The sequence below is a fragment of the Pseudogymnoascus verrucosus genome (genome assembly GCF_001662655.1).
Source record: "Pseudogymnoascus verrucosus strain UAMH 10579 unplaced genomic scaffold scaffold_40, whole genome shotgun sequence".
Lineage (NCBI taxonomy): Eukaryota > Fungi > Ascomycota > Leotiomycetes > Thelebolales > Thelebolaceae > Pseudogymnoascus > Pseudogymnoascus verrucosus.
In genome coordinates, this window is record NW_017263691.1 from 53221 (window position 1) to 64989 (window position 11769).

An 11769-nucleotide genomic window follows, 5' to 3' on the forward strand; every position below is an offset into this window, starting at 1 on the left:
TCGTTTCATGCAAAACATCTGCTCTTGATGCGGGTTGATAGGCTGTCGTTGCCCAGTCAGCAATGATGCGGCCACAGCCGCGTTCGTAAGGCGGTAACCATGGACAATTTGGGAAACGCGGGTAACAGTGGAACCAGGGCCAGGGGAAGTGTATAATTGAGGCGACCGACCTTCAACGCGATCGCCGCCAATTCCTGTACCATATCTCTCTCTCTCATAGAAGCGCTTCGTTCTGCGTATATCGCCAGTCACTCGTTACGTTCTGGTTTCCATATTACTACTACTGCTCTTTGTTTGTTGGCAGCGCTGTTGAGACTGTGTGAGACGTACATATTATTTGTTTGAGGAGCTGGCGAGATGAGCCATGGGTCGAGAATATCCCCAAGGGACAGTACCGATTCATAAACACGGGTTGCCAGATCAAAGTAAGCAGCCTCGCTGGTTTGCCAGCCGCCTTGCCAGTTAATCCTTTGCGCCTGAGATCTCGGGCGAAGAGGTCCCCTACTCTAGAATTGCGACCCTGAATTCCCACAAATGACGTCTAGGCGTGTCAATCCATGCAGTTGGCGCTACCTGATCGTGTTCCTGACACAAAACAGATACAGACACCTCCCGCAGAGGCCTTCGAGAAGATTCAATTGCCCGCCCTGTCGATGCTCATTCAAGATCACTATCACCAATGTCTGCCGCAGCCATGAATAGCGTGAAGCTAGTGACGAACAAAGACGACGATGATGTTGGCCAACCTCTATACAAACCTTCGTCTAAGCCGTCGATGGATTCTATGAAAATCGAAAAGCAGAGAGGTGGAGGGAATAACAATGCCGGTGCCGGAGGAAATGGAACCAACACCGAAAACCGACCCAATGCCACACCCTCCACCCCGGTGGATTCGCGATTGGGGATACCCCGGGTTTCGTCTGTGCGAATGATATCCGCCGAATTTGGCGGCACCAAGAACTACCCTCCCAACATCCCCATCGCCGAGGATAACGGTGGCGGAAGCAACGGCTCGACGCCGAACGGGCAATGGAGCTCTGCCGTGGGCCGTGCAAATCTTGGAAAGAGTGGACGAGTGATCGAGCGTCTGATGGGAGAAAACGACATGTTGAAACGGGACCTTCAGATCGAGCGACTGCACCTTGAGGAGGCGCGCCAAGCCGTCATAATGACCGAGGAGCGGATCAATGTCATAGAAACCGACTATGAGGGCCGTCTCCACGACGCCGCCATCAACAAGACTCTACTCAAAAAGCGTGAGAGACAGCTCGCGGATATCAAGGACCATATCGACGCCGAGAAACGCCGGGCCGACGACGCTGTTGACCGTGAGCGCACATGGCGCGAGGCGATGGAGAGGCTGGAGATCGAGTCGAAGCAGAAAGTCGACGAGGCGGCCAACTATGCGCTGCTAATGGAAGGTCGATATAAGGCACTAACGAGCCACTGGAAAGAGCAAGGCGAGGTGGTCGACCGTACGGTGCGCAAGCTGGGCGGCGAGATCACCGGGCTGGTGCAGGAGCGGTTACGCGATGGTGAACGTCTGGATGCGCTGCAACAGCTGTGCAATGAGCAACGGGAGAACCTGGCGCGTTTGCAAGACGAGAATAAAACGATTGCCGAGACGTCGAAGGCGCACCGGGATGAACAGGATGCCTCGCTTGCTGGTATCAGGACTAAGGCACTCGCGCAGGAGAAGGCTAATGAAGAGACCCTCGCCGAGACGAAGGAGGCGCTCCATAAGCTAAAGTGGGCGCTCGGTGTCAACAAGAACAGGGATACAGATTGAGCGGGGTGGGGGGAACTCTAATGGAACCTTTTTTTAACGACGGGAGTTTTATTTTTGCAATGACGGCACATACACCACACACACTTGGCGAAGGATAATGAAATTCCAAATGAAGGAGGACTTTTTAACGACTACTATAGAACGGCATACAGCATAGTGTGGCGGATTAGCTTGGCACTGGTAATGGAGAAGGAGATGACAGATACGGGACCTACTACTTGGCAGATATGGGAACCTTTGGACGGCAGGCAGGCATCGTTGGCGTTTATAACAAGTTGGCAAGTATGGATAGGCTTTTGCCGTACTTTATTCCAGTCCTATTTGTATACCCGTCTGTCTAATGGCTTTATTTTCTTGTATATGTCTTGTCTTGTTCTCAACTTGTGATGAAGGTTTAATTGGCTTCTTAAATAATCTAGCAGCTTAATTTTGGGGGGTGGAGGGGTTCTAGCCTTACAGTACTGTATAAATCGATTTTCTAGCCTCAAGCCATTGTTCTTTGTTTGCTGCATTTCTTTGTTCTTTGTCTCTTTGTCTCTTTGTCTCTTTGTCTTCCCCTAAGCATATTTTATATATGCCTTGTCGCCTCAGTCCCTTCAAGAAAACTACCAAAATGCTTATGGGGTTGTTCTGTTGCCCCAGTATTTCACCTCCCCCATAATCTCCAAAATTCACAAAACACAAGTTGACCTTTTTCAACACCTAACTTTGCAATTCTGTTACATCAACTTCTACTTTCATACTTGCATAGAGTGAGTGACCTTGCTCTATGCTCACCTTGCAATAAGGCTTTATATAAGCTTATACTTCTACAATCTCGAGGCAGGGTGTTTGTCCCCATAAGATCCCCAACGATGTCATACTACATCTTCTTCTCCTCACAGTGCCAGGGCTCTGCCCCAGCTGTGTTCTACTACACCTGTCCCTGGACTGTTACTCCTGCTGCGAAGGAGCAGCTGGAGGTCAACTTTACTGCTGAAATTGAAGGTCTCGGACTTGTAAGTTCATTCTCTCTCCCCTCTCACCCTATCCCCAGATCTAGTTCTGTTGATATGGTATCTCCTTACCCTGATCTATGATCCCTGTACCCCGTACCCGCATATTACAGCGGGGATACCCCCGTTTAGCTGCAGTTATGCATATTAACTAACAATGCGACCTGGCAGGCTGCACGACTGAGCTATGATCATGACAAGCACTTCTTCAAGATCGACTGCCTCCCGGCAGAGAAGGCGATGGTGTATACTAGGTTTTCTCGTGTGATTGACGCCTTCCTCAAGGAGCAGGTTGGGCCAACTGTTGCGGTAAGTCGTTTTACAAAGTGTGATCTTGATATGTGCATGACTAACCCACACTCTCTTATAGAAAGAGAGCACTCTAGCCACCAAGATCGGACCAATTCCCTTAGGAGTACGTACTGAGATCAAGGAAGCTGCAGATGACGCCCTACTTAAGGGATTCATGAAGACAGAATGGTCGTGCCCAAGGATTGAGCAACTCGGTAGTCTCTTTAGTACTCAGCTGCTAGTGAAGATTGGGCAACTCACTGAGTGTACTTTGACGTATAACTCTGAGGCGAGGATGATTACAATTGTCGGTCCCGACCAGGAGACTTGCCACCGTGCAATCCTCAAACTCGATAAAGTTCGAGACTACGAGGTAAGGGCCTCCCTTCCCCTTTCCCACCCACTCATCACCAACTGTCACTAACCACCCCCAGGTCCCCCTCTTCAACAACCCTTTTCCCAACCAAACCCACCTCTTCTACGCCGAAGAGCACACCGAATACGCTCCTGTCCCTACCCCTGTAAAGGTAATCCACGCACTCGACCTCTACGAGAATACCCTCCTCGACATCTCCGCCTACCCACCCACACTCAACAGTCCCTACCTTGCCCTCTCCAAATCTGCCGTCCTGCGCTGCGCCATCTACAATGAGAACCGACGCGGTCTCCGCCCTTTGCCATTGCCAAAGAAACCGGACCCGGTGACTAATGAGGCGCAGAAGGGGGGTGAGTATAAGGTGTTTGCGAAGCATAAGTTTGCTGGGAAGGGAGATGTGGATCCGTTGGTGGGAGTGATTGAGGACGCGGAGCAGGTGGATGGTGAAGAGGTGGAGGAGGATATTAAGCTTGAGAAGAAAGAGGAAATTGTGGTTTGGGTTAGGGGTGTGAAGGAGGGTGAACCGGTGCCGGAGGATGTACCAATCGAGGAGAAGGGTTTGATTTCTCCTGTCAAAGAAAAGGTCGGCGAGAGTAGTCGGGCTGCTGAGAGCGCTGGGAAAACTCTAAGTGTCGATGCAAAGAAGCAAAAGGCTGGTGAGAGTATTCGGGCTGCTGAGAGCACTGGGAAAACTTCCACTGGGGATGCAAAGAAGCAAAAGGCTGGCGAGAACAGTCGGGTTGCCGAGATCGCTGGGACAACCCCCAGTGGCGATGCAAAGAAGCAAAAGGCTGGTGAGAATGCCCGGGCTGGTGAGATCGCTTGGACAACTTCCACCAGGGATGCAAAGAAGCAGAACGCTAGTGTCTCCCCAGTCCAGGCTGCGACTGCCATCGACACCATGCCACCGGAGTTCAGACATCTACCGCACCTCAGACGTCTATTCGAACCCCTAGTTCGAGGCCCAGCTCCCCAACGCGCAGCTCCCCAACGCGGATCCCTCCTCGACATGGACATCGAAGACAGCATCTCTCTCACGCTGCAACCCCTTTCCCTCCTGCCCACCGCACTCGCTGCGCCAATTGCACCAAGCTTACCAATTGGGCCTGTCAAAGCACCCTCGGAGCCCCCCAAACCAACCACAGGTTCTCCACAACCACTCATGGAAACCCTCCAAACCACCTCCGAACCCTCAACCCGCACCTACCACCACACCATGAACCTCCGCGCCGCCCCAAACTCCAAAGGACACTGGGTTGGAAACACCTTCGTGCGTGCTGCTCCCCCGTCCTTCTTGAGCACCCACTTCATCACCTCCCTCCACACCGCCACCGCGCCTATCCTTCAGGCCCTTCGCGGCTGGCGTGGCAGCGCCAAACTCGAGGTGAAGATCGGACGTATCTGGATCGCCCACGACGCGTTGCAGATTTCTGAGTCTGATGCCCGTGGAACGGCGGGTATTGTGGATAGGAAGAGAATGGCGAGATGGTTTGAGGGGGGACGTAGAGCCGATATGACTACACTTATTACTGAGGAGGCGGGAGATGTCGAGGCCATTGTTGGGATGAAGTTGTTTGAGCAGGATGGTAAGTTTTGGGGAAAGACGCCGAAGTGGGGGATTGAGTATATATTCTCTTGTATGGATCCGAGAGATGGAGGTGCTGGGGGAGAAGATGGGAAGTTTGTGGTGACGGTTGATGCGGAGACGTTTCGGTGGAAGTGTGAGACGGGGGAGACGTGTTTGGGGGAGACGTGGGTTCATTGCCTTAAGCGCGTGTGGGATTTCAAGGTTTGTGGTACGGGGAGACAGGAGGTTGAGGGTGAGTATAAGGAGTGGGCGGAGGAGTTGGTTGAGGGCCTTTATGTTCCGTGAGTTTCCCCAATTTTCCTTATCCCACAGTATTTGGCCGCGGATGCCTATGAAGTTGAGAGCACAGCTAACTTTTTTGCCTTTCTTTCGAACAGACCCAACACAGACATCACAAACCTAACCCTCTCCTTCACCCTCCCCGCCCCCCACGCCCTCTCCTTCCCCACCATCCGCATCGCCCGCAAATGCACCTACACCAGCACCACCGGCACCATCCTCCTCCACATCACGGAAATGCACGACCTCCTCGTCGAGCGCGTGGGCCGCAGTCCCTCCGGGCAAATTGTCTACCGCGCCTCCGCGCGCCCCGGACGAGGAGAGACTCACCAAGAGTCCCGCTGGTTCGAGGTGAGCCTTAGTGGAAAGGGATGGGAGGGGATGCTTGGCGAAGAGATCGAGGCTGGGGGGGAGAGGAAGCATTGGGGAGAGGAATTGAAGAGTGGGGTGGAGGAGGTGGTTAGGACGGCGGCGGCGGTGGTGAAGGGGATGGAGGGGGTGGGGGGGTGGAATAGTAACCCGTTTGGGGAGGTGTTGAGGGGGGAGGAAAGGAGGAAGAGGGAGGAGAAGAAGACTGCTGCGGCTAAGGTGGAAAAGGGGGTTGCTTGGTAGGATGGTAGTGGGGTTGGCTGGAGGGATCTGTCTAATGCTTCTTATAGAGGCTTATGGTGTCTTGTCTTCTCACACAGAGGCCCATGCTGTCTTGTCTTCCTACAGAGGCTCATGCTGTCTCATGTGATGATGGAAGGCTGTCCATGAAACTACTTCATGTGTAAACTAGCCAAGAGAATAAGAATACACGTGATATATCAGTCCAACTTCAGGGTGAATCCGCACTCTGGCTGCACCAGCATTATGCCGACATCTTTCCAACATTTCTATAAAGTACTCACTCTGCCACTCGTACGATTATGCTATACGCTGTAGTAATATAAATTGCAATACAAATTAGAAATCCCAGATTAAAAAGGGCAACCTACCGAAGATCTCCCTGTGCCAAGGTGGAGAGCGTGCGGCACAGAGCCTGCGTTTCCGTTTCGTTCCGCCCGTTAGTGACGCCACAGCCACAGGGGACCCCATCGGAAGCCCACAAGCAGTTAGTATCCAACACTCTTATTTGCACGACGATGATGAAAATGCATGGGGAGACGGGATGGAGGTGGCGGAAAGTGGTATAAAATGCTCATAAATGGGTATAAGTGCGTATAAATCCTTGCGAGAAGAGTACAAGCTGTTGTAAAGTTCAGGGTTATTTACGAGGAGATATCAGAATCTGACGTCACTATAAACAGTACCTGGCTTTCCAACATATCCACCACCCATAACCAAGTACCAAACTTGCGACTCGGACTAAAATAAACAATTTTCGACCGCTTTGCCACGGAGAAGCTGGCCCTGGTCTAATTTGTGTGATATTCCTAATATCTCCTACTACGTTCTATACTGCATGTATGTACGGCTGGACCGCCTATCATCACCCTCCCGCTCGATCGTCGTCCAGTGAAGATGCCCATTCTTTCTCTCATGTCTCACAGAGGTAAATCCTAAATCATAACCTGTACAGCCTCCGGTCTGGACTTTTCCAGACTCATCCAGGGTTCAACCCGCTCCCTTATCTTGCTCTGAACCCCGTTCGGCATCGGTTGGTGGGTTCCTAGTGAGGCACCCCGTTGGACACTAGACGTCGTAGTGCTCCTCCTACGTCCACTTTTCTTGCCCCGTTCAATCTTCTATCTCCATATCTCCATCTTTCCTCCCCATCAAAAACCCACTGTACCGCTCCCCCTCCCCCACTCTCAGTGCCCTGATTCCCTCATTCTCGACCTAATTGGCAGCATCCCCTTCTCCATATGTGATTCTCGACTCTCCCCTGGGTCAACTTACACGGCTGCCAACCGGTTACCTCTACAATGTGGCCTAGTGTGAGGTTTCTATTTTGGAACGAAGACGCGCAACCGCCCATCTATCTGCCCATCATCGATTCCCAAACCGTGATAATCTTTCTTCTTCAAACATACTGTCGCTACCTCCCTAATCGCATATATACCCATCTCGAAACTCGAATGTTGGCTGGCCAGCAATGCCTCCTCAAACTACGGAATTCAAAGACGTAGATCAGTTAGATCAATATGCCTTCCCAGCGTTCGATTCCGATGCGCCAAGGCGACGCCGCCCATCCGAGAGCACGGTAGATGACGATGAATCTACGGATGAATATATCGATAAGAACAAGCTGCGTGTACATACGAGCTATGACAGAGGTCCTGAACGCCTCCATACCCGGGGGTGCTCCCCGATGTCACCGTTCGAGCAGAAGCAGTCTCAGCAGCTCGACGATGAGCTCGAGATGCTGAAGGCGGAGTCGACGGTCAACCAAGCGAACGAGGAAAGAGAAAGAGAAAGACACTCTGAGACCCTGTCGAGAACCAGATCCCTCGCCCGGACAAGGTCGAGGGTGAATACCGAGCCGGCGGATGAATTTGATATCGGCACCACGCCCGTGTATGAGCAGACCAAGGTGTATCAGCCGCCCGCCAAACCGGCGACGCGGTTGGCGAAGATGTTTATCAAAGTCCACCAATCGAGTTTCATCGTGCGGTATCTGTGCTATATCACGCCTGTGGCGCTGGTTATACTGATACCACTGCTCCTCGGGGCGTTCCTGTTCAAAGATGCGACTGTGGGAGACGTCAGGCTGATGTGGTTTTGTATTTGGCTTGAGATCTTCTGGCTTACGCTGTGGCTGGGCCGGATCATTGCCAAGTGCATCCCATACCCCGTGGGTCTCATCGCCACCATCTTCACCAACTCCGAGAAGGTGTGGCGAGACATGGCAAGGCAGCTTGAAGTCCCCATCGCGCTCTTCTTCTGGTGGCTCGCCGTGGAAGTCTCCTTCCTCCCAACGATGGTAAACCACCACTCTGACGGCGACAAGACCACTCGCGGCTGGGAGAAAACAATGAACAAAGTAATCATCTCGATCTTCGTCTGCGCCACGCTCAACTTCATCGAAAAGATAATCATCCAACTCATCGCCATCAGCTTCCACCTCCGCACCTACGCCGACCGCATCGAGATCAACAAATTCCAAACCAGCTCCCTCGTCAAGCTGTACGTCTACTCGCGCGAGAAAATCGCCATGAAGGACTCCGACTTCGAAGCCCCCTCCCCCACCGACGAATCCACCGGTCTCAAAACCCCCCTAAAATACATCAACAAGGCCGGCAAGGGCGTAAAACAGGGCTTCAACCGCGTCGGCAACGTTGCGGGGAGAGTAGCGGGTGACTTTGCCGGGCGCGAAGTCGAATCAACTGCCCAGCCGCAGCAGGTCGTTAGTCAGCTCCTCAGCAGCACTTCGGGGAGCCAAGTGCTCGCGCGGCGCCTGCATCGCACGTTTGCGCCTGAGGGTGCGGAGACGGTGTCTGACGAGGACTTGGCGCCGGCGTTTGATAATAATGAGGAGGCGGATGCGGCGTTCGGGATGTTTGATAAGGATATGAATGGTGATATTAGTATGGAGGAGCTGGAGGCGGTGTGCGTGGAGATCGGGCGCGAGAGGAAGGCGATTACGGCGTCGTTGAAGGATCTGGATTCGGTGGTGGGGAAGCTGGATGATTTGTTTCTGTTTATTGTGGCGGTGATTACGATTCTGGTGTTTATCTCGCTGATCTCGACGAGCGCGGCGGGTGTGCTGACGAGTGCTGGGTCGGCGGTGTTGGCCTTGTCTTGGCTGTTCAGCGCGACGGCGCAGGAGGTGCTGCAGAGTATCATTTTCGTCTTCATTAAGCACCCCTTCGATGTCGGGGATCGTGTTACCATCTACGGAAACACGGGCGCGGCGGGGTTGGGTGATGATTACTTCGTCAAGGAGATAGCGCTCCTATTCACCGAGTTCAAGAAGATGGAAGGACACGTCGTGCAAGCTCCCAACAGCTACCTGAATACGCTATTCATCCTCAACCAGCGCCGCAGTGGTGGGCTCGCCGAGGCGGTCCCGGTGACGATGAAGTTCGGGACGACGATTGAGCAGTTGGAGGGGCTGAGGGTGGCTCTGATGGAGTTCGTGGCGACGGAGAATAGGGAGTATCAGAGCAATATTCTGACGGAGCTGAGGACGGTGTATGAGGCGTACAGCATTAGTATGAACGTTGTCTTCTTCTATAAGAGTAACTGGCAGAATGAGTTGTTGCGTCTGCAGAGACGGAATAAATTCATTTGTGCCTTGATGGTTGCTATGCAAGGTTCGTCATAACCCCCTTTTCCTCACCTTTCCCCTTTATCACCCCACCCTTCCCCCCTTTCCCCTCCTCCTCCCATTTCTCTAAAATAAGAAGCACAACACTAACACCTCCCCAAGACCTCGGCATAGAAGGACCCCGCCGCACATGGGCCGGCCAAAACCCCGAAGCCCCCGTCTACATGTCCTCCCACAACACCTACACCCCCCCAACCGTCGAACACCCCTTCTCCCCCAGCTCCGGCCCCAGCTCCGGCCCAGGTCCAAGCCCCCACCCCCTCCGCTCCCCCACCAGCGCCTCTCAATCCCCCTCTCACCCCTCTACGATCCCCGAGGTTCCGCCATCGAAACTGGGCAGCTATCCTTCGATTCTGAGGCAGAGGGGGAGTATGAGAGCTGGGAGCGCGAGGGTGCCGGGGGGAAGGAAGGAGAGTATGGGACAGATGAGTAAACGTGTTGATTTCTCGCTCGGGATGAGTGGGATTAGTAGCGGGGCGGATATGGGGGATATTTATGATAAGCCGAAGGTGCGCGTCCCTGTCTCGTTCAGGGAAGCTGAGGTGGAGGATGAGGAGGAGAAAGAAAGGGAGGGGGAGGGGAGAAAAAGTGGTGGGGGGGAGGGAGCGAGTCTGGGGAGGACGGGGAGTAGAGGGAGTGGGAGTGTGAGGAGTAGGAGTAAGAAGGGTGGATTGTTTGGACGCAAGAGTAAGGAGGAGGGGGCGCCGGGGGATTTGGAGGCGCAGGTTGGGGGCGGGAGTGGGGGAGTGCAGATGAGTGAGCTTGAGGGGCGGGGGGAGGGGCAGCATCTTGCGGGGATTCCGGAGGTGCCTGGTCGTGGGGAGAAGGTTGGGGGGGGGGAGAAGAGGGAGAAGGGGGGGGAGAAGAGGGAGAGGGGGAGGGCGGGGAGTAGAGAGGAGTTGATTGGGGAGGAGAGGGGGGAGGGTGAGAAGAGGCAGTGAGTGAGTGAGGGAGGGAGGGTGAGATGGGGGATGTGAATTGGTGAGGGATATTCAAGGGGGGTTGAGGGATTTAAGGAGTTGGGTTCGTGTAGGTTGGTTATTGAACCTGAACCTTAACCTGAACTTGAGAAACCTGGAAGGGCGGCTGCTCTGCTCATCGATGGGGGTCCGAAGTTGGGCCTCTAAACTGGATGATGGGATGGGTAGAGATGGGTGGTTATATAGAATGACACAATATAGATGGATAGATGGATAGATTTTATGATTATATGGCCTACACACATACACATACATACATACCTGAACACATAGCATCAGGCCCAAACGTCGCGCTGGCATGGCATAGCTAAGCTACAGATTAATGTGGTGACACCACGTCCTCTCCCAAGACGGGTGCATAACGGCCCGGCGACGACCACCACCTCGATCGATGAGGTGCAGTGTACGACCGGCGACCGGCTGAGACTCCGGCCGGGACCATGGAGTGTGCGGTCTGTACTCCGTAAGCTGTCTATCGATCTGTTTTAGCAAGGAGGGGAGTCGGTGAGGTGAGTATGTATGTGAATGTCATCGCGGCGTAAGTGGTAAGTGCTGGGGGAGGCGGGTAGGCGGGAGGGAGGGCCACGTTCTGGGTTGATTGGTGGGGCGGGGGTTAGACGCCGTTTTACAGCTTTTGGATTGAGTGAGGTAGGGGGGTACTTGGCTGGAGTAATCTGTGGTTGAATGGTGGTACGGTGTGGTAATTGTTATGCTATGTATGCGCATATGTATCTGTATGTCTGAGACAGGGGGGCGGTGATGATTGATGGGCGGTACGGTGATAGATGATACTGTACCCGGTGTATGTAGAGTACGGAGCTGTTTGCTAGTTGGTAGTTGGATATGTACCCCATATAATTTCTGGAGGCGTTAGGGTAGTAGGGCTGGAGATGGGGGAGGCTGGTGGAGGAGAGAGAACGCCGGGGATTGGGGATGGGCAATTGGAGGCACGGATGGGGAGCACGGGTAGGACGGGTATGGTCAATGGGCAATCAATGGTTAATCGGCATGGGAAAGAAGACAGGGAAGGAGAAAAAAAGCTCTATAGCTAGCAAAGCAAGGCGGTGAACAGGGGGAGGTTGGGAGAAGGGAGGGGGATAGACAGGGAAGAGGGAAGGAGGGAATGGAGAAATGACGGGCCGGCGGGGGAGGAGGGGTTATCTGGTGAGGAGAGAGAGGGGAAATGGGATGGGAGGTTGGAGAGGGATGGGAGGTC

General features: G+C 53.6%; 3 protein-coding genes across 3 annotated transcripts; all 3 read left to right on the forward strand.

Annotated features, from left to right (window-relative positions):
* The first annotated feature begins 104 nt into the window (after positions 1–104).
* On the forward strand, positions 105–2270 carry VE01_07799 (uncharacterized protein). The gene is made up of 2 exons (XM_018277232.2): positions 105–425; positions 600–2270. Exons 1-2 carry the CDS (start codon positions 365–367, stop codon positions 1787–1789), a joined length of 1251 nt encoding a protein of 416 aa, XP_018127973.2. The 5' UTR covers positions 105–364; the 3' UTR covers positions 1790–2270.
* On the forward strand, positions 2271–6131 carry VE01_07800 (uncharacterized protein). Its single transcript, XM_018277233.2, has 5 exons — positions 2271–2787; positions 2956–3093; positions 3155–3448; positions 3510–5320; positions 5417–6131. Exons 1-5 carry the CDS (start codon positions 2644–2646, stop codon positions 5928–5930), a joined length of 2901 nt encoding a protein of 966 aa, XP_018127968.1. The 5' UTR covers positions 2271–2643; the 3' UTR covers positions 5931–6131.
* Positions 6132–6881: 750 nt separating this feature from the next.
* On the forward strand, positions 6882–11098 carry VE01_07801 (uncharacterized protein). The gene is made up of 2 exons (XM_018277234.2): positions 6882–9559; positions 9676–11098. Exons 1-2 carry the CDS (start codon positions 7399–7401, stop codon positions 10512–10514), a joined length of 3000 nt encoding a protein of 999 aa, XP_018127969.1. The 5' UTR covers positions 6882–7398; the 3' UTR covers positions 10515–11098.
* Positions 11099–11769: the final 671 nt, after the last annotated feature.

Bases quoted from the DNA above. Each gene is read 5' to 3' on its own strand.
- VE01_07799 (XM_018277232.2), top strand. From the start codon at position 365: ATGGGTCGAGAATATCCCCAAGGGACAGTACCGATTCATAAACACGGG. The intron at 426-599 runs GTAAGCAGCCTC...GACACAAAACAG, and splicing joins ACACGGGTTGCCAGATCAAA to ATACAGACACCTCCCGCAGA.
- VE01_07800 (XM_018277233.2), top strand. From the start codon at position 2,644: ATGTCATACTACATCTTCTTCTCCTCACAGTGCCAGGGCTCTGCCCCA. The intron at 2,788-2,955 runs GTAAGTTCATTC...GCGACCTGGCAG, and splicing joins AAATTGAAGGTCTCGGACTT to GCTGCACGACTGAGCTATGA. The intron at 5,321-5,416 runs GTGAGTTTCCCC...TCTTTCGAACAG, and splicing joins GTTGAGGGCCTTTATGTTCC to ACCCAACACAGACATCACAA.
- VE01_07801 (XM_018277234.2), top strand. From the start codon at position 7,399: ATGCCTCCTCAAACTACGGAATTCAAAGACGTAGATCAGTTAGATCAA. The intron at 9,560-9,675 runs GTTCGTCATAAC...CACCTCCCCAAG, and splicing joins CTTGATGGTTGCTATGCAAG to ACCTCGGCATAGAAGGACCC.